Raw genomic sequence first — 23,363 nt, 5'->3', positions numbered from 1 at the left:
TATTTGCCATATTTTACATTAGTCCCCAAACTTTTGAACTACTGCTTTGATGTTAATATTTATTATGTATAGAAATAGCTCAGTAAAAACAAGTATTTTTTTAGAAATTATTTCAGTACACTGATAAATGAAAGGGCATCAACAACTATTAAGTGGACTGTGAGAAAAAAAATTCCTTCTGAGATCAGTTCTCATCAGAGAAGAAGCAAGTAATGAAATTGGGTCCACAGCCATTTAAAAAACATGGTTTGGTGGAGAGTTTATCCATCAAATTTTAAAATACACAGAACATTTCATTGAGAGGACTCTTAATTTTAAAATGCCACAGTCTAGAATATTAAAAAATGCACTAATACTGTGTAAGATGACACATAAGAGAATCATATTTTTATCAGCATTGCTAAGGCTCAGTAATTTTTTTCAGTTAAAAAGGGTATTTACAATGATAATTGTTAAGAAAACAGAAATGCTGAACCCCTAAACCCACCAAAAAATGTAGTACAAAGCAGTATGGCAGTCACGCAATTTAAAACATGTAACTTTCAGTGGCTGATGGGTGAAACAGAGCTAATATTTATCCTATTTATAACAATACATTCTTATCAATTAGCCCTGCCTACATTACAGAAAAGAAATTTTTAACTGAGTCCTGTAATAACACATTTTTTTAATAAGTGTGTTCATAAATCACTCCAAGCCAGACTCATAAGAAATTCAATGAGAATACACTAAATGTAACAAACAACAAAAGCAGAATATTGCACAATATTTCCAGTAAAAAAAAGTGAATTGTCATGCTAATCCACAACAAAAACTGATTATTTCCCCAAAATGGAAAATTAAGATATGTATCTTTGAAACTCATGTGTTCTCCAGGTTCTTCATTCTGCACTTATTGAAAAAAGACTTGGTATGCTCTCCAACTCTCCAGACACAAATAGCTTTTCCTCACAGATCACTTTATTTTGAGGCTCAGAGGTCACAGATCATTAATGGCTCACAAATCACAGTCTGAGAACAAGTAATCTAGATAGAGAGGAAAAAATTCTAGCCACTGAAGCAGGGGATAAGAATTCATTAGTGGCAAAGTAAAGGGAAATAATTTTTTACAGGCAATGATAATTTAATTTAGTGATAAGGAGTTGCAACAAAGTAACTAAAAATGTTCATTGATACTGCACTATTAAAAAATGCGATTGATAGTGAAGAAATTCTCTTCTTAAGTAATTAAATAATTACTTCCTTGTGTCATTTACTGAAAGAGTATGAATTGCAAATAGTTCACAAATACCCAGTATATATTTGCAAGATTCCTAGTACTTGCCCCCTTGATCTTCATAAATCAAACTGAAAAGCATGTTTTCAATTGAGACATTTAAATACAATTATAGCAAATCTGGCTTCACTTTATAATTAATATAGAAACAGTGCAACGTGTCTATATTGGTTATCTGCATTTTAAACAAACCAGTTGTAGTTTATTGTTTTTTAATTCCCATGGAATGACACATTTTTTCATGGAAAATGTTGATACATAATAGCTGTAGTTTGTAATCTTAGTAACTACAGGTTCACTCTGACTAAACCTGAGGTATTTTTGAAAGTTTTTCAAATGAATAAAAATGATTTTTTAAATTAAAACAAGAGAGAAAAGTGTAGCTGTGCCTTTGCATGCCTAAATATGTTGTTCTCCTCTTCACCATGCAGATCTCACATATAAATTGTATGCTTATAGAAGCAGTACTCGCTTCCAGAAAGCATTCCTGAAAAATTAAACAGCTTACAGTTTGCTAACAGCAAAATTTGACCTACTTGAAAATGACAGAAAATGTTTGTTTTATTTTTATTTTGTAATCTAATGTTAAGAATTTACTTGGACTTATAAGGCTATTTTTCAGTTAGGTGAGGAAAAAATAAATGTGCATGATCCTTTAGGTGGAGATTTTGTTTGGGTTTTTTTTAATGTACTAGTTTATCTAATATAAACTTCAATTATGGTATAATTTTTCTGAAATACTTTCTGTGAGAGTTACATGATGCAGAGGACTGTTGCTGGAAGCAGACAGTAAGTGTTCAATAAGAAACTCAATTTGTAGTGTAGTATATATATTATTTTAAAGTGGAAACTGATGAAAATAAGTATAAATTCTTTTAGAAAGAAAACCTGAGTTCAGGTTGATGTGGATTTGACCTTCTGGAAAAGCACACAAAGAATAAGTTAATTGAACTACATGTTCTGTCCCTTTTGCCTATTGATTTTTCTCAGATCAAGAGGTCTTCTTCAGAGATGTGTCCTTATGTGCCTCCTACTCTCGTTTGCTCTGTAATCATAAACCTTATATTCCCAATATTGCTAACAATTTAGAGTCCAATTTATCTTTGTGAGAGATCAAACAATGTTTTCTATTAGACTTCACAGGCAGCAGAGGACCAGATAATACAAGTTAATTGGTAAGACACTAATTTCTGAGACAGACCTCTTTCCAAACGTTTTGTTCTACGTTAAGATCCCAGTCTTCAGCTCTTGAAGTGGGAGAGGTTACATATTCTATGTTCTTTTCAGAAGAGAACCCTCAACCCCATTGAGTCATCCAGAATTTAACACTAAAAGTCAAGAAGTCAATTTTGAAATGTTTTGCCAAATGTGTTCTTGCTTTAGCTTTTTGGCCTGTGTTTAATTTCTCTGTAGTAAGAGCCATTTCTCTCTTGCTTCTGTAAATTTTTTGGGAAAAAAAATTATTGTGGCAAAGTATGGTGGTGATAATACTAGCCCACCCCAGACAGTTATGGTATTTTTATTGTCACAGTTATTTTATAACATACCTTTGATGAGCTCTCACATCATAGTCTTTTTCTATCCATATAGCTTCCATTTTCTATCCTCATCTTTTTCTTAACCATGTAGCTCTGAGTTCCAAGGGTTGATCTTTTCCCTAGTAGACCTAGTATTTGCCTGCACTCAATGAGAGTTCTGTGCCACTATCAGTGCATGAGAACAGCTTTCACAAGTAATTATTTATTGTTCTCTTGCCTGTGACTAAAGATGGCAAGATGAAAAAAGCAGACACAGGAGTGTGAAATAATTCATTGGTCATTTAAGAGTGTTATTTTTTAAAGAGAAATGTAACTCCAAGTACTGAAAAGCATAACTTTTACTACTACTTTCACTATCACAGAATCACAAGAATTACTAGCTCGGAAGAGACCTTAAAGATCAGAGAGTCCAACCTATGCCCTAACACCGCAGCTGAACCATGGCACTGAGTACCACATCCAGTCTGTTTTTAAACACATACAGGGTGTGTTACAGGTGACTCTACCACCTCTCTGGGTAGGCCATTCCAGTACTTTATCACCCTTTCTCTGAAAAACGTCTTCCCTGTATCCAGCCTGTATTTCCCTTGGTGCAGCTTAAGACTGTGTCCTCCGGTTCTGTCAGTTGCTGCCTGAAGAAAGGGACCAACCCCCACCTGCCTACAACCACCTTTCAGGGAGTTGTAAAGAGCCATAAAGTCACCCCTGAGTCTCCTTTTCTCCAGGCTAAACAACCCCAGCTCCCTCAGTCGTTCCTCAGAGGGTTTGTGTTCCAAGCCCCTCACCAGTCTCGTTGCCCTCCTCTGGATGTGCTCAAGCATCTCAACGTCCTTCCCAAACTGAGGGGCCAGAACTGGACACAGCACTCGAGGTGTGGCCTCATCAGTGCTGAGTACAGGGGAAGAATGACCTCCCTGCTCCTGCTGGCCACACTATTCCTGATACAGTCCTGATGCTGTTGGCTTCTTGGCCACCAGGGCACACTGCTGGCTCATGTCCTCAACACTTGGACTTGTTAAACTTCATCTTATTGGACTCTGCCCAAACATCCAACCGTTCCAGGTCTCTCTGCAGAGCCCTCCTATGCTCCAACAGATTGACACATGATCCCAGCTTAGTGTCATCTGCAAATTTGCTAATGAAAGACTCAATCCCCTCATCCATGTCATCAATAAAGATATTGAACAGAACTGGTCCAGCACAGACCCCGAGGGACACCACTGGTGACTGTCCCTAGCTGGATGCAGCACTATTCACCACCACTCTCTGGGCCCAGCCATCCAGCCAGTTCTGAACTCCTGTCCAAGCCGTGGGCTGCCAGCTTTTCCAGGAGTGTGCTGTGGGAGACAGTGCCAAAGCCCTTGCTGAAGTCCAAGTACACAACATCCACAGCCCTTCCTGCATCCGCCAGGCGAGTCACTTGGTCATAAAAAGAGTTAGTCAAACCCAAACATAAAAGGTTGGTCAAACACGACCTACCTCTCCTAAACCCATGCTGGCTAGGTCTAATACCCTGCCATCCTGTAAGTGCTGTGTGATGACACCCAATATAAACTGTTCCTTAACCTTTCTGGGTACAGAGGTCAGGCTAACTGGCCTAAAATTGCCAGGGTCCTCCTTCCCACTCTTTTTGTGAATGGGTGTCACATTGGCCAGCTTCCAGTCATCTGGAACCTCACCAGTGAACCAGGACTGCTGGTAAATGATGGAGAGTGGCTTCAAAAGCTCATCTTCCAGCTCTCTCATCACCGTGGGATGGATCCCATCTGATCCCATGGATTTATGAATATCCAAGCACCTCAGCAGTTCTCTGACTGCCTCCTCCTGGATAACAAGGGGACCATTCTGCTTCGTGACACCATCTCCCAATCCATGATCATAAGTTGTACACTGCCAAAACCACTACATACGAAATCAGAGTAGCTCTCAAATTACTAAATACATTAAGAAAACTTTTTAAGTACTGTAGAAGTAGATGTAGCTAGAATATACAACTAATGGCAGGCACATTCTCTTAACTTGCCTCTCAAACATGCACATATTTTCTTTCTCTATATTTCTTCCACTCAGACCATGCAAATCCTTGCTCTTTATGGAAGTACAAGTATTCACTGAAAGCAAAGATGTAAAAAAATGTAAATGCATCCTTTTTCATTAAAAATGAGAAGCTTGAGACATTTTCAGACTTGAAGGGTTTCAGCTAAAGAGTTCCTAATATTCGTGGATATTCACACTTCAACAAGTCATAGACACTAGAGAACATGCTGCTGTGCATTAAAAGAGCTGAAGGAAGTATATTTCCATATGAACATATGAATACAAAGATTCCTGACATTCAAGGGTAGAGAAATAATTTTCCAGTATAAAGTTCTATCATTCATGCTGAAAAGCTCCTTCAGGTGATTCTTAACAAATGAGCCAGCTATTACAAGCCATCTAAGATTATAAGAACAAAACTAAAAGAGATCAGGAAAGAGACAGAAAACTAGTATAAGGCAGATACATTTAGCACATGATTTGCTGTAAGAACACAGTATTAATTATGCTGAATCTAGAATACAAAATATCAGTAGTACATAATTTCTTGCTCTGGTTTTCTTACTAAAAAAAGACTTTTGCAGACAGAATTTTCTATAGTATTTTCAGATGATCTTCCTTCAAAAACAGAAGAAAAATAAATGATGTTGAATGGTAATAATAATTCTGCAATAAGAAAGGTAGTGCCAGTTGGTGGCGGTGGAACCTGTCTCAAACACTAAGCTAATTTACTGCCTCAGACATTTCAGCTAATATTTTGTCTCCAAACAGTTGTTACTCCAAAGCTATTTCCTTTTTCCAGCAATTCCTTGCCACCTAAGGATTAGGCTGACTTGTCTCTAAAGCTTAAAGACACCAACAATAGTATTTGAAATTATAATGCAAAGATAAAAGAAAAAAATCAGAGTACAGAGACATGTTTTTTGATTTTATTTGGACAAGATTTGCTCTAGTGTCACTCACTGACTTCAGTCTAGGTCTAAATGAAAAAATTCATAGTCACAAACAAGTTTTAAATTTTGGTCTTAATTACAGTAGCCCCCAAAAATATTCCAATAAGGATCTGGAGGCAACACAAATAAACTATAGGTTAATCAATTCATAACAAACTTTAGTCCTCTACTAAGGCTTCAAATACACCCTCATTACACCCTTACTTTCTGGAATTTCTGAGATATGATTAATAGGTTAACAGTTAACACTGAAAGATAACTGATTAATTAAAGAGATTATACCCAGAATTTTTCCATTCTGATTCTTATGAAAGAGTGTGGTATAGTTATGAAAAAACAGAAACAGATATTGAAAAGAATACTGGGCACATTTAAAAGTGTTCTCTATCTCAGTTTTCAACTTCATCTATACAAGCAAAGAACAGTTCCAAAATTGTATCACTGATATCAATGTGAGATGTCTTTTTTGAGCTTTTTCTAACAGTGGGGAAGGCATGGTTTTAATGAATTCATTTTGAAGGATGAGTCTGTCAAACAGTTAAGTTCAGCAAGATTTTCCAAAAGCATCTTGAAAAGGTTTAAATGAATGGACTGACTGGAAAAGTGAATGTGCTGACTACTTTTTGTTTCATCCTCTTGTACTCAAGGCTGATCACTCTGTGAAGCCTGAATAATCCTTTCACTGAATAAGATATTACAGGATGAAGAACATATTGAACATTTCAGCCTGCTATTCAAGTGCTGTAATGAAGATCTACCATTTTCCATAAAAGAGAACTACCTCTTCAGGCTGATATGAATATTATGTAAAATATCAGTGAAACAAAAGGATCAAAAGAAAGAAACATCAGATCAAAAAGTTTCTATTATTATTACGTCTGTGGTTCATTTGAAAAAGAACTAATACATGAAAAGGTACATTGGAAGGTATTTTGTGGACCTAGAGGTCTCAGTCTGGATTTTGATTTTTGAATGCAACTTCAAGTCAAGGTAAGCTTTCTATAGCTAGTTTAATACATAGATGAAATTCTTTATCTCATAAATGTATTTTATACAGCTCCTGTTATGTGAACCAGAAAATTCCCCTAGCAAAAGCATTGATTACCAACCTCAGTATCCATCTGTATCCTTTAACTTCCTTAGAACACATGACAAGCTCTGCAAATTATGCAAAATGTAAATAATAATATTCATTTTCAGAAACAGCTGGAAGAACTTAAATTTTCCTGATTTGTTGCTTGCCATAAAGGACAACTGGCTTTGAGTTTTTCACCATAATCTGCTAAATAAGGAAAAGTAGGATTACTTTTTGATAAACAATACTAAATCCACTCTCTGACATTTTCAAGCCTCAAATTGCTTGAAAGAACACCATGTGCTGAAGAATTACACTACAATGCTAAACCAAACATGAACTAATCTTGTGTCCAGAGAGGGCCACAAAGCCAGTGAAGGGTCTCTAAATCCTATGAAGAGTGGTTGAGGATACAATGGTTGCTCAGTCTGGAGAAAAGAAGGTTCAGGGGGGTACCTTATTGTGCTCTAGAACTACCTGAAAGAAGGCTGTTGTGAGGAAGGGGTCAATCTCCTTTTCCAGTCAACCAGCATCAGGACAAGCAGAAAAGGCCTCCATCTGCAGCAGGGGAGGTTCGGGTCGTATATCAGGAAGTATTTCTTCACTGAAAGAGTGGTTAAGCATTGGAACAGGCTTCTCAGGGAAGTGGGAGAGTCACCATCCCTGGAAGTGCTCAAAAAATGAATGGACATTGCACTTTGCATTATAGTTTAGTGGGCATGGTGGTATTTGGTAAAAGGCTGGATTTCATGAAGATCTTTTCCAAACGTAATGATACTAAGATTCTACATTCATTCAATTTTGGAAACAAATATGCAGAATTTTTTATCTTCTAACCCAAAATTTTAATGGGCATTTTCTACATGAGGCATAGTTCCTTTGTCTGTATTAAAAGAAGAATTTTATGAGGTAGTAGTACGTGTCTTACCTCAAGCATAAAGCAAAGGAATTAAGAAAATAAATTCAAATTAGAGAGTTAGAATATGGTTTTGACTAAACAACTTGCTACACACTTGCTTCAGGGAAATGATATTTTTATAGAAAACCATCAGTTTACCCTAACAGCTAAAAGAAAACACAAGAATGATAACACAAAAAACCAGATGGTTGCCTTGAAAAATACTTTTGGCAATACCAGGTATTGCCAGCTCAAGACCATTTCAGGTAAGACTCTGCTGCAAACAGGTCTTGAAAGCTTGCAATGGCAGAGACTGCACACAATATCCTACAAAGCTTGCTCCATTCTTGACATTACATTTTGGAAGTTGTTTAATAGTGTAATATAAATCATCTCTTCTTCATAGCATATTTCTTCCTCCTTAAAGCCCCAAAGGCAGGGAAAATGGTTGATTACTATGACATTTTTAATAGCCTTTCACATGCTGAAAGACTACTGTGGTTTCCTTCACTGTCTTATATATAAAGCAAATCAAAATCTTTCTTACTATTTCTCAAGCATTTGATCATTACTGTTCCCTTCTAGATTTTCTCTCATTTACCAATATCTTTTTACATGGGACATTAATACTGTATGTTCTCAATTTCAAGTGTATATAAGCTGAAATAACAAGAATTTGAGCCTATTTAGTGTGTAAAAGCAAAATTAACCCTACTTATAATATGGCATTTCCACAGCTATTTTCCTGGATGATATTAATAGTCTGAATTTTAGTTGAGGCACCTTGGCACAGCTCTTCCACCTGAAATATGCCTAGAAAAAGAAACTCTAAGCTTTATTGGATTAGATTCTTGCATGCATTAAGCACCTATAACTGACTACATTTCAGTCATAGAAATTGAGAGCTGATCATGTTCCTGTCCTGGTGCCTCTGAGAATCCTTCCATAATAAACAGTTATAAATGAGTTTTACAATTCTGACATTACAACTGGTGACTCTACCTCATAAGATGGTGTAGGAATTCTTGGACTGTGGCCATGGCATTCTGTTACAGTGAAAAAAAACCCAGTACAAACCTACACATTTTTATTTTTGTAAATCTGGTGAACACATGGTGTACTTGATTTTGTGTTTTTTTTTTTTCTCTAGTTCTTTCATTCATTCTTCATGTGACTCATATCTTAGTATGCAGTAAGCACTAAAGAAGTCAAATAAAATTCTGATAGTACATTATTGGTATAAAAGGTATTGATTTGCCATTAAAACTAGGGAATGAACAATGATAAAACTGCATAATTAATTCCTCTTTAGTAAAACAATACATTTTATTATGAAAAAATGCCATCTGCAATGTGTTCTATCTACTAATATCTGCTGACTTATATGCTAACTTATCACTTACCAGCTTAAACACATGATTTTTTGGTTACTACAAAGCATAGCTATAATTTCTTTTTCTATTTCCCTATATAAATATATTTCACAACTTAAAAAAAAGCACATTTTTACACACCTGTGCTGCCCTATATGAAACACTAGTGAATTTTCTGCAAAAATCAATTACATTTTACCTAAATACAATAGAATACAGATGCACTTGGGACTGTATTGACAATTTTCTTAAATTAATTTTTGAGTGCACCTCCTGCTGACTTCTCTATTCCTTTAGTGAAAATGTCTAATTGTCACATATTTTTGATGCAGTATTTTGACTGGTAATACCTCCAGTATTACCTAAACAGACTTAGGAGGAAAGATCTGAAATTTGCTGTAGAAGCCCTGCACAACAAATGGAAAACTAATTTCATCACAATCACATAAATGTCTGCTGCATCCATTTCATACAGAAAAGAAAACTGCATTCATAGTTTTCTAAGCTTATTACTTACTGTGGTGCATGTACTCTTGCTTTGTTTTACATATGAAGTCACACAGATTAGATATCAGTGCCTACTCTGCCATCAACAAATGAGGATTCAAGAAAACTCTTAGCAACATGCACATTTTGAGTAGAAAAATGTAGGGCTCTTCCCAGACCTGCCTTTATTTTTTCCTTACCTATAGCAAAACTTAGTGTTAGGCCGCCAACATCTGTTTCAAAACTGTTTTTACTAAGGTGTCCCAATGTACAATTACATTTTCCACTCATTGTGGGTTTTTTACTAGTTGAACTTGAATAAAACTTCCCTGATTTAATTTATTATATTCTCCTTAAAAAAACCCCAATCAATCCACTTAACAAAACAAACCCCAAACAATTATTTTACCTACTTGATATTTCTACTGTCATTCATTTTCCATTTTTCTTATGCATGAAATAGTCTATAAATCTATAACAATTTTCTTGAAATATTCGGACACAAGTGTTCTGATGCTTGACACTTGGAATAACAGGAGATCCTATTTAGCATTTCAGCAATACCAGGAAAAGTCCATTTACCTTTTCTTGTGACAGTGCCATCTCTCCTGACTTTCTCAGGTGTCAGTGACAAGTTGAGAGACGATAAGTCCAAGGACTTTCAACTAGCTGTTGATGTTCTTATGGAACAAATACAGGACCCATGCAAATTGTCCCATGTGCATCAATAATGGGGAATTAAATCTGAGACAGGATACATCACTTTTCTACTGATCTCTCCCTTCCCAGTGAAGACTCAGGATTCAAGATGTTAAACCTTGACAAACCAAGATAATTATTCTATGTGTATGGTTTTTTAGATAATTTCTGCTTATAATATTGATGATTATATCCACTTCATGACAGTCAAATAGGTTTTTGGATAAGGCTAACAGAACCCCACAAATGTAGTTCCCTTATGTATTCACTTAGTCATTAGCAAACTTGAATGAAGCTGATAGTATCACTATGAAAACTAAAGCCTTCCTCATCAGAAATGAAGTTCAGAATCTGGCTCAATATCAACTTGATATTGACATTATACTGCTATTTGGCTTCTAATATTTGAATACTGGATAGTGATATTATATTTTCATTTAGCTTTGACCTGATTGGGTTTTTTTGTCTTTTAAACCTAGGCAATGGGGTCACAATACGGAAAATATTGTAATGAGGTTAAGGGGGAAAGTATTTTCTATCAGTTCCAAGATAACACAGCAAATGTATTCAAAATACAGAATTATAAAGCATAGAAGGAAAGGATTGAATCCTCTTGCAAGTGGACAATCTACAACAGTATCCTACCCTGAAAAAGGAGGACAGACTAGATGTTTCCTGTCAGAGGAAACGTTATGTTTTCCTATAGAGAGATTTTCATCAGATCATTCACAAAATTCACTACAGAACATGAATACTCAGAACATCCAATTAGTTGAAGCAAAAAAACCCACCCAAAACTCAACAATAACAAAATTTAATCTGTACCGCTTGAGGTAGAGGAGAAGACAGAGAAGTTAGAAGTTAAACATTAACATTAAAATTTTATGTGTTTTGCATGTTTCTGTAGTGTAACACACAACTACATTTTTTAATGTCTAATTTACAACCTTCGATTTTGTTCTTTTATTTCATTAAGATTAAACTCATATCTGTGACAAAAATGCTACTAACACTGTTTGATGCACTGACAATGTGTATAATACTTTTTGATACAAATTATTTTCATGGTAGCTGAATGATGAGACTGACTTTCTCTTGCAGTTTGGCTTAGGTCAAGGGAAATTCAGGTGATGACATTTAATATGAAACCAACTAAGTGTGAAAGGTTATAAGTGAAAGATCTTTTTTTCCTGCAGCTTCCTTAGAGGCAAACAAATGAATAATGAATTCACTGTAACATCTTCGTTTGATCTACTCAGCTGTAAAATATGAACATTCTCAAATCTGAAGTCACTCAGACATCTAACACATGCTAATGAACCAACTTTCTTTCTGCAGATGCAATTAAAAGCCTCATCTTTATCTATTTAGTCCAGGTTATAAAGGCTGATGCCAGGCTGCAGGACTACATAATGAAAAAAAGCTAGCTAAACAGAAATGATGACATGGAAATGGAAAGCAGAAAGGCTGAGGGAGAAACAATCTTGCCTTGCAGCAGGAATAATGATCAGGCTGCCAAGACACAAAAGCAATCAAAACAGAATCAAAGGAGAAAGAGAAATAAAATTAGCAAACTCTTCATCTATAATGACATGTAACAGTGCTTATATTTTATGTTTGAAATTTCACTTGTTTTTCTGCTACAAGAATATGGTATATAAAAATGGTAACATGAGAAAAAATAGCAATGTAATGTCATCAATGGGTTTTTTCCTGCACAAGGATTCCCACTGCTGCCTCACCATCAATATCATTAATTACATTACATGCAGTATTAGAAGAGGTAACTGGTATGCCATATTCACAAAGCTGCTGACTTTGAGCTTGGGAGCTGAGTTATGTACTGGATAGCTGGTATGTAACGCACTCCAAAGAATGCATCAAATTCAGCCTATGAACATAGAAGGCGTTAAATTATGCACAAAAATACACAAATATAAGCACTGAATGCATGAGCAATCCATTGACTAGAATGTCTACTTTCTCATTCCACTTACAGAATGTATTGCTTCTGAATGCTAATCACTTACAGAGGTGATTACTATTCTGATCAGTGTTTTTTTAGGGTGCAGTCAACAAAGGCTGGAGTTGGCTTAAAACTCTGCTAGGCAATTATTGGAGAGAATGAGAAGAATTTCATTTAGCTACATCAAAACACCCTTCTAGACAGTAGCTGTCTGTGGCCTGCAGTATTAAGATAAACTTTCAAGTGCTTAAGTATGCCTTTTGCAATGGGCTGCTTATTAGGAACTGATTTTTCCTTTGCTCTGGTGTCATTTACCAGTAACTTTAAAGAATTAATTAGTGAAGAAATGGGCAAAATTACATTTCCTCAACTCCAAACAGGCAGTGCCTGGACTAGACAAGGTCTGTAGATCCAAGATAAAACTAAAAATTCTGCTAAAATTACCCTCTGCTGTGTACTAATTGCCAACAGGTATGTAAAAACAGTGGTGGTAATGTAGGTTGAAGTTACATGTGGGAAGTGACTCTATAATTAGAATGCTATACATTGCTTGAACTGCAAAAAGCCTATTCTACTTACAGAAATGACAGAAAGGGTGAAAGAATAAATATATATGTTTTGGTAAACCTCCAGAAGGGAATGACTGCTGCCAAGAGGTTCAAGTTACATAATCATTGCAATTATAGGTATCCAAGCATATGAAAAAGACATCAATGCCAACACAGTATAGCATTAGGCTCTATGGTGCACTCCACCCTGTTCCAAGCTGACACACACTGAAATACTTTCATTTAGAAATGGAGCTCATCCATGAACTACTGAAATATCAACTATTATCCAGTTACCTCTGTAAGATACTTTTACTGATTTAAAACCAGTCTGGATGATAAATCTTCTGTCCTATTCTGTAATGAATTTCTATATTACTGAACTCTTCTAGATCCCCCATATTTATGGAATTTTTAATGCATTGTACAGAGCCTTCGATACCTTAGCTTTTTCTACCTTCCATCTGCAGTCCTGCAGGCTGCTTCCCACTTGGCAGCTTTCTGCCCCTTCAAACAAGCTCCTAGAATAGAGTACCTCAGAATGCTTGCAGCAGTGTATTTTCTGTGACACTTCTGTTTATGTTATTCACCTCCTGGATCTGAAAACTCTTCTACTGTTGTTGGCAGGGTCCCAAGGGAAGTGATGACCACTGATGTTAGAATCACCACTTCATTCTCCCACTTTCTGATTTCTACATTTAGTTGAAGTTTCTGGCTTATGGTATAGTCCACATAAGTATGTTTGCAGAAAGCTCAGCAATGAACCAGCTGTGCAGCACTCTCCCCAGCCAATGTGTGCTCCCAGCAATGGTAACAGCATCATAAGCACAAACAACCCATGAGGACTTCAAGTACCTTTTGACACAAAATACTGTTGATGTAGAAAAAGTTTGATAGAGGAACCCCACTACTGAGGGCTAAATACTTGTTTGTCTTCCTGACTGACTGCTAATAGTGATTTTTCTTATTTCTCTTTCTCCCCATCTTTCTCTTCTTCTTATATTCTGCTATTTTTTTTCTGTTTACTCCCTCCTTTCCACTAACATCCACTCTTAAAACTGATAAATGCCACCAAATACAGACCCACTAGTAAATCTTCAATCAATACACAATGGTCTGTTACTACAATTTCTATCACTTTCTTCATCTTATAAAAAAACCTAATTACTACTTTTTATTTCCCTTTACATATAGCACATATTTTATTATAATTCTTCTACTAATACAATATATGGTTTTATTATTTGAACAGTATCATGCTATTATCAGAACAATATCTGTATGTTTCAGTGCTTTACTTTCCTAATTTTACTTCGGTCTGCAAAATTCAATTTGAAATTCTGCAGATAATTTTGTATTCTGTTATTGCATGTGCTGTTGTAATTTTCCTAGCTACCAGCATATGCCCAAAAAAAAAAAAAGTTTCTAAAGCAAATCCAAATCCTCAAATCCTCACTGATGTTAAATAATGCTGAATCTATACCATTTAAAACTGAGAACTGAATGCTGTTGACATACATTAGCTTCCTCACAACAGGATGACACAATCATATTCTTATTACTACAGAGGAAGTAATTCTTTTGGTCACCTCATTAAGATTTCCAACATGATTAAAAAAGAAAACAACCCCCCAAAATCATTTTGATTGAAAAATTAAAATTTTTCTAGTGCATTAAAAAATACTAAATAAACGTCATGACTTGGTAGTTTCATAGTGAAAGCAAGATGTCCTATATATAAGTAATTTTCATGTACATACTTTTTAACTCATGGTAACCTAAAAAAACCCCTTATATGTTTTTACACATATAAAGAAGACAGGCAAACATATATGAAGAAAACAAAACACTGATATTAGTGGTAACTCGGGTACAATATTATTAACCTTGCATAGGTTTTCCTTACCCTGGACCTTTCCTCTAGTTTTGTCATCATGACGACTGTTGCACCTTGTTGCTCCCACATCATTCTCCAGAAGTCACCAAAGGTTTCTGGCAATGCCCCCTGCGTTGCTATATAAGCATTCTGCTTCCTGTATCCATCTATGTAATTGGCATTGATATAGTCGCTGCCTGGTATGCCTGCAAAGAGAGGAGAGTGAAAATACAGGGCAGAATTTCTGTGTGTCCTGTTGTACTAGGGCTGAGCAATCCTGTGACACAGCTCATTTGATGAATCTTGGCTTGCTGCGTACCAAATAGTGCATGGGTACTTACAAGTGAGTATATGCCATTTGTGGAGTCAAGAGGCATGGTGGTCTCTCTGGGAATAATGATTCTTTTGAAACAAGAGATGTTGTGTGATAAGAAGTATAAAAGAAGCTTGAAAATCTGTATCAGGTAGAGAGACCTGGGGGTAAACACAGCAGCATTTAAAAGCTGGTCTGATGCTGCCTGCAGACACCCAAAATATGGCAGTGCTACCTGGGACAGACAGGGAGGAGTCTCAGTCAGAGCCCCTGAGTAGGCTTCTCAAACATTCTTGTTGAAGTCATTACATTTCCTTTAAATACAGAAGGAAAAAAAATATCATCAAGACTATTAATATCATTGCTATATATATATTCATGTTCTCCATTAAATGCGAAGATAATTGAGTTTTATTGTAACAAACCACATGATGTAAGTCAGATTTAAGAAACAGTAAAATTTTCTATATGGTGTATGCATGAAATAAAGACCTTTGCAAGACTGAATAAGAATTAAAAACATTAAAATAAGTGGGATCCAAGACTTGTGTGCACATGGGACCTACACCATTATTTGCTTGAGGCTCAGGTATTTTGGACAAGACTTATACAGGAACTTTGGCTGTGTCTACCAGACTCATGTCCATTCTTTGAGACCCATAGGAAGCAGACCAGCTCCTAATTGCAATCCATATAACTCAGGGTATGCCATAGGATGCCTGGACTTGGAACGTGCTGCCTACCCAGGCCGAGGAGGTGTATTGGTTGTAGCAAAAGTCACATTACTAGACTGCACTAATAAGGCAGCCATGCTTATGGAAATGGAAAAAGATGGACCAATTCTCAGAACACTGCTGGATTCAGAAATGCAGTGCTCAGCTTTTAACTCAGATAATATGCATGTTGGAAGACAAAGCACTGAGGGAACCGTTTTTATGCCACTGCTGTTGTTTTAACTGATGACTAGAGAAAGAACTAAGATACTTATGTGAGATCTCAGTGCTGGCTGAATGGCAAAGCAGTGTTAGTTAGCTGAATATAGTTATTTGCACCTTAGTGAGTTTTGTTGGAGTAATTGACAGAAGTTACTTCTTTGAGCAGAAATGTATGATTTATATTTATGCAGCCAATCTGCCATGCACATATCTACAACCCCAAGAAATGGTGGAGGTTCAACAAACTCTTCCATAAGAAACTCAAGGTGATGATACCAGCTCCAGATTTATTCTACAGCTATGACTGTTTTCCATCCACAAAGCAACAAAATTGAGTTCCTTTGGCTATGAAACAGAATAAATTGTAAATAAATATTTCCCAAGATTTTTGTCAGAAACAAAATCTTCAAATCACTTCTGATGCATTATCTACTACTGGTGATCCCAAATCAGGAATTACTGGAGCTGCACACTCCTGTCTTTCCTGACTATAAGTAGCACACATCTGAAAATGTCTTCCAAAATATTTGAATTTGAATGGAAATTAGGGCTACCTCTTTAAAATGGACTGCTCCTTTTTAGCTACAATTTTAATAGTTTCAACAGTCATTCAGGGTAAGCCTGAATGTTTATTTCCACTACTTACTTAACAGTGAATGAACCCACAGACTAAATGTCACAGTAAGATCCAATATAATCTGGAAATTATTCAGATTATGGGTTACTACAACTGTAGTCTAGCAAAAAATTATGCCTTCATGCCCAATAAAGTTCCATATATGTTCTTGTTCCATATGCTCAAATAATGTTTAAACTAAAATTTTAATTTCTTTTAACTTTCTGTACACAATTAGAAGAAAAACCTGACAAAATATTTCAGAGATGGAAAGACCTTGTAAATTCACGGTTACAAGAGAGGCAGAAAATGGCATCCCCAGGCAAGATGCAAGAATGGACACAGGCAGACTGTCTGACTGATTTGACCTGACTGAAACTCTCATCCAGAAGAAAAATAAAACAAAATAAAAAAATTGTTAACCTGCATAGTCTGTAGCTGAAAAGCATGATTTTCCTCCATGAAAGGTAGAACGTGGAGTTCAAAAGCATCACTTTTGTAGACCTGAAGCTGTTTTATATGACACTTCTTATTGTGGATATTGGAATTATTGATATAGAAAATACAACTGCTATGCACAATGTTGTATTTTCTTCCTTTATCAAGATAATAAAACTTTTTTTTTTTTTCACAAAACAGATGAGAAAGAAGAATGAAGCCAGGAGAAATCTACACCAACTGGGTATTATTACCAAAGGAACTGAGAAAGCTGGTAAAAAATGTTTTCTGCATAAATTAGAATTATATTATGATGCCTGGTATCATACTTTGAAGCACATGTTATAAATAAAAGCCTGAGGAAAAAACGAAAAACAACACTTTGTAAAGTGGTTAAATGATCTTCTGGGAAAGCTGTCCTCTGGAACTGCTAATGCACAAACTCAGTGTGAAAATTAAGCATGAGAAATATTGCAACCTGTTCCCTAAAGAATGATCTCTACAAATTTTAGCAACCCATACCAGTACCTGATGTAAAAATATCAAGAATGCCTAAAATTGTAAATTCTCCTTCTACTTGCTAATTTGTATTTAATTTACTGATAAATTATATTAATATATATAATTTCTAAATTAAATAAATCCTGATTTTTTAAATTAGAATGAAGAAAACCTTCTAGATTATACCTTCCTTGAGCTAAGATTCAAGTAAGAAAGAATTAAGATTAGCAGTTACTGATAATTGCAAAGATTTCTTTAAATATAGATTAAAATAGAAATTTCCACTCTGTTTCTCCACTTTATTTCTGTAAAGTGGACACAAAAACTTCTGTATGTCCTTTAGCTAGAAAAATTATTTTACAAGGCAAGTCAGCTTCATTGCACCAAAAACCGATATATGTGGGACATAGACATGAAAATCCATTTATCACAGGCCCTAAGTAACTACTCCAAGTAACCAATGAATTTTTTGGGAAAAAAAAAAAAGACAAACAAAAACATGCTGCTTCAACACTTGCACCGAGATTTACATCAAGAATTTATCTCTAGCAGAATACAGTACTCAACACTTGATCTGCTGAGATCAAGAGAACAACTTGATTCAGAATGCTCAGCTCCATTGTCTCTCTCTCTCTCACACAGTATCCCTTAGGGATGTTCTCCTCCATCCATTCTCACAGTCCCTTTAAGTATTGTACCTATTTCTCACAGAGTCTCTTTTCATCACTGTTTTCATGCATGACCTCAGTTTCACATCCTGCTCCAAAATCCTTAAAGCCCTCTAGGGAAGGTGCCTTATCATAAGAGGACTAATGAATTTGTTAAAAAAAAAAACAAAAAAAAAAAACAAACAAAAAAAAAAAAAAAAAACAAATACATAACCTGAATATCTGTAAATATCTACACTGGCAAAGAATAAAAAATCTTCAAGGCAAGTAAACCTGAATATTAAAATTTCCCTTTCTGAAATGACTTTTCTGGCCGTAACCACATTCTGAGCTAAGAAAACGAACAATTTTGTGTCAAGTCTAATAGTGCAAAAGCAATCAAATGACAACCAGTCTGACTGCAGTACAATGAAATCCTGCAAACTTTTGTTAGCTGCCATAGCTTGAAGGCAACATACCCACAAGCACAGCAGCAATTGCCATCATTACATAATTTGGGTTTCATAGTTAAGAGAGGTCAGTTGTTTAGTAAAAGCATGGGTCAAGAAAGGGACAAAGGAACCAAATTCTGTAATACTGATATGAACTTCACCTAAGTCTTTTGGCATCAATGGGATTTACTGTACCTTTAGGATGGCATACCTGTAGTATAAATTTAGGGTAATCTATGCAGTATAACATGACTATTATAAGTTTCATGAAAGCAGAGACGCAGTTTCTGCACAAGAAGTCAGTTAAAGACCAACCTCCTGAACAGTTATTCTACCATAACTGTTTTGTAGTAGCATTTTCAACTGTGGTGATGAATGACCAGAGACTGCAATCTCTTTATTTAGCCAGACAGGAGTTAAGCACAATGGGGGAAGAATCAGGTAAGTAGTTCAGCATAAAAGACAATCCACTTTTAAATATTACAAGAGAATAAAGTTTAGTTTTTACATAGTAAGTCTGAATGAGCAATGAAATAAAACTAGCCAATGACATAATTAGCCAAGTACAGAAGATAAAAATCCCCATGAACTGTATTGTTCTCAATTTATGCTGAGAACTCATAAGCTGAGATTACAGTAAAGCTTACTGCAACACAGACTCAGATCCACAAGGCTAATAATGTAGACCTTAGATTCACTTGATTTCCTGAGGAGAGTTATAATCTTAAATAACTTGAATTAGACTTCACATTTTATTCACAAATTGAAATCAAATAATGAAATTATTTCAAGCCTTTGCAAAGGCTGAGTACTGAACAGCCTTTCTATTTAAAATAAATTAAACTATAAAGCTTTGTTTCTGTGCTCCTTCCCTAAGACATGTGCTTTTAGTCATGTGCATAAATAGTGTGAAGTAACAGGATTAAATTCTGTCATGCTTGTAAACAAGTTGGAAAAATACCACGATGAACTCAGAATGTTGATGAAGTTGTACTACTGATTTAAATCAATGTCTGGTGTTTTGAAAAATGCCAGACCAAAAACCACAGGCTGGTTGTGCATGTGTGAACATAACAGCATGAAAAATCTAATTTATATAAGAGGCATGCACCAGGTTAACTATAAAATGATGCAGATCAGGCCCCTTGCTATCCTCTCTTTTTCATCTCTTTCTCTTTTGCTTTCTTTGTCACACCACCCCAGCTCTGCACCATCCACATAGAAGGAACAATGTGGAATCTGGGGTGATAGTCTTTGTTCTCTCTCTCTCTTGCTTTGTCTGATCAAACCACAGATGTCATTCTATCCCATACTCCATACTGAACTTCATTGCAGGAGTGGGGAGACTGTGGATGTGTGTTGTGGCTTGTTAGACACCACCTTTAAGGGGTTTATTTTAGGAGGTGAGAACTCTGTAAGTGTACTGTACAAAATTAAGGGCTTGTTAGCCACCACTTTTGTGGAAGCAGATTGTAAGAATGTAGAGGCTTGTCAGACAAGTTTTTTTAGTCTAAATAGTTGTCTTATTGCTGGAGTTAAGGCATATCTACAATAAAGGCATAAGAGCCCTGACTTGTGGTCTGGTGTCTTTGTGGCCTGGTGAGAACTTACCATGACAACAAGCCTCCTGCCATGGCTTGTGACAGCAGCCCTGGTTGGTGATGCCCCCCAGGACATATTTGGCCCCCTGGATGCCCCTCTGTGCCCAATGCCCCCCAGGACATGTTTGGCACCTCAACTTGCTCTCCCAGGTCCTTTTCTGCTCTCCAGCATCTCATTCCCCAGCCTGTTTGTACTTCCAAGGTTGCCCCATCCCAGGTGCAGAATCTGGCATTTTGTTTTGTTGAACTTCCTGTGGTTGTTGATTGTCCAGCCCCCTGATTTGTCAAGGAATCTCTGCAGGGCCTCCCTGCCTTTAAGGGAGCCAACAGTTTCCTCAACTTTGTATCGTTTGCAAACATGGTTAGTATCCCTTCCAGTCCTGCATCCAAGTCATTTACAAAGATGTTGATGAGCACATAAGCCCTAAGGTGGAGCCCTACAGAACGCCACTAATGACAGGTCCCCAGCCTGATGTCACCCCATTCACCGTAACCCCTTGTGCCTCACCTGTGAACCAGCTGCTCACCCATCACAGGATGTGTTTATCCAGCTGTATGCTGGACATTTTGTCCAAAAACATATACCATGAGAGAAGGTATTAAAAGCTTTGCTGAAATCCAAAAAAATTACATCAGCTAGCATTCCTTAATCAGCTTGGACAATGAATAGGTGCTAGGTAACAGTAACAAGTGTTTATGTGGATGTTTTTGTTACATTAAACCTATATAGTTAAGCAAATAATCAAATTGAAATGATCTAAGCACAAACCTGTACTTTAGGAACTCATTGAAATATGAAGCAGCACAAAACCAATGAAGTATTCTAGTAGTGAATATTTGTAAAATGAAGTTTTTTTTACAAAGACTGAGGAAAATTCTCTACATATCATCTCAACAAAGTTAGGTAAGAAGAAAAAAGAAATGTCAGGAAAAGAAAACCTATAGATAGCTGGATTGTAAATAGACTTGTTAGGAGGACTAGGAGAATCTGGTGAAAAGGGAAAGGATGAATGATACGGAGTATCAAAGAGAAATGTTGAATTAGAGAGAATTTATGGTAAGAAGACAATGCCAAAAAGGGATAGGCAGAAGATGCATAATTAGGCCTGACAAAGAACGGAATCGTTTAGAGGACAGAAGAGAATTATTTGAAAGGAAAGGGAAAAGGTGACAAAAGTGAAATGTAGGTATGCAAACTAAGAACTAAGAGTGTAGAAGATCTGCAGGCAAGATGAGAAATTTGGAAGATCTGCAGGTGAGAAAAGAAATTTGGAAGATAACCAGCAGAAAGACATGGCAAAAAGGAAGAGCTCTTTTAGGAAAAAGAAACTAAGCATAAATTTGTTTTGTTTTGGTCAAAAAACTGTCTAGTATTAAGAAGTCCAGAATGGAAATGAACAGATTGTTCTGTACAGATCCTCAGAGACATAGGTAAGAGCACTGCATCAGGAAACTATCCACAATGCATGACAGTATGTGCAGATGCCAGTATGCTGCACAATACTACAAAGCAGATATTGAAATCTAACATGATGTCGTGGTATGGTGATTATTTTTCTGCTCTCTGAATCTGGGTTTAGTGATCTCTTTAACACTGAGTAACACAGCAGTTAACAGCCAAAGGAATCTTTTATTGAATAGAAATATTAATTTAAACTCTAAATTAGGCACTCAAAGAGATGATGAGTGCCTCTACTAATATGAAATGAAATTTTATCTGGTTTGGTATTTCCTGCAAAACCCAGTTTCAATATGAGTGTTCACAATAAACATGTATCAAATCTTCATTAGTCAGTTAAGAACAAGCCACGAGATGTTTTCTTGAAGCTTTTACCAATGGAAAGTATGGCTACATATGCAACAAAAATTGTTCTGAGTAGATTTTAATGCCATCAAGAATGGCAGCATTTTATATTAACTATTAACTACAGTAACTACTGCAGTATCAGTAGGCTCATACATCCACAACTTGTCTCAGAATTGTTGTCAAGACAGCCACCATAAAGTCTACTCCATGAAATCTACTTCACAGGGGACCTAACACCATGAAATCACTTCACCCATCTTTCTGTATCCATATTCTGTATGGGTATTTCTGTATCCATCATTAAAATACTTTTGTTTTTTTTAAGGCACTCCAAGCTTGTAAGGTGAGGGTCCATTCAGTTCCTATTGTTAGCAGAAGGCAACATAAATGCAATTTGACAGAGTGCAAATAGTTTGTACAGGTCATGACTCTTTGGTAGTTACAATGCTCCCAGCAATTTCTAAATCTTACTGTGATGGTCTGCATAATCAAAGCTGATTTACTGGCAACTGGCCATCAGATAAATAAGAATATTAGCAGCTTCTTTCCTTTTCCTTCCTGACCATTTGTATTAGTCAGAGCTTTCTAGTGTTAGCAGAATTTTAAAGTCACTAAATTTCCCATTAAAAAATACTCTGTTGAAAATACGACAGATATTTTTTTATTTTAATAACTGGCATTATGCAAATACATCTACATACAGAAGACTTTTAGTCATTTATATCTCCTAAAAGAATCAGCAAGATATTTTAAAATTCAGAATGTTTATCCATTCCCTCCTCACCCCCTGAATTTTTATTTACTTCTTAGAGGTTGAAGATCACAGATGTAGCTGTTTTAACTCAATCTATTTGTCTTTTAATCAGTAAATTCTCCCTTAAATCCATTTGGATGTATATAATAAACTTCACTACATTCTAACATTCTGTCATTATACTTTAAAATTCCAAGTGTCCATCTCAGAAACAGCCAAAGATAGTACAATATGAGCTGATTTCAAGACTTCAATCCGATTTCAAGAACATGGGAACAAAATTTTGCAAAACAAAATTTTCTTTTCAGGAAGAAAACCAAATTGCCACATCCAATCTGCGTTTTCTATCCAAAGGGAAATCTTATGTAATAAAATTTAAACAGTGATAAGAAAGGTATGTCTGTGAAATGAGTAATTATGTTGTGAAACTCCATACTGTATGTAATTAGAGAGGTCAAGAACTTAGTGGGGATTCAAAACCAGGTTTGAACAGAAGTTATGAAGAGTACCAAAAGAAATACTTTGAAAGTGTTAGTAAGCCTTGTGTTTCATGACTAATGCAATTTTTAACAAT

The 23,363-nt window shown here is 36.0% G+C and overlaps 1 protein-coding gene across 1 annotated transcript in view; it reads right to left on the bottom strand.

Moving 5' to 3' along the window:
* PTPRD (protein tyrosine phosphatase receptor type D) overlaps window positions 1–23,363 on the bottom strand; it is a 1,172,008-nt gene that overhangs the window by 42,818 nt on the left and 1,105,827 nt on the right. Inside the window, exon 35 of the mRNA XM_068176134.1 lies at window positions 14,756–14,931. Coding sequence (XP_068032235.1) covers window positions 14,756–14,931 — 176 coding nt within the window. The remainder of the gene's footprint in view (window positions 1–14,755; window positions 14,932–23,363) is intronic.

Source organism: Anomalospiza imberbis, chromosome Z (genome assembly GCF_031753505.1).
Source record: "Anomalospiza imberbis isolate Cuckoo-Finch-1a 21T00152 chromosome Z, ASM3175350v1, whole genome shotgun sequence".
NCBI classification, from domain to species: Eukaryota; Metazoa; Chordata; class Aves; order Passeriformes; family Viduidae; genus Anomalospiza; species Anomalospiza imberbis.
Note: the sequence above shows the minus strand (reverse complement) of the source record. Positions and strands in the feature narration are given on the sequence as shown.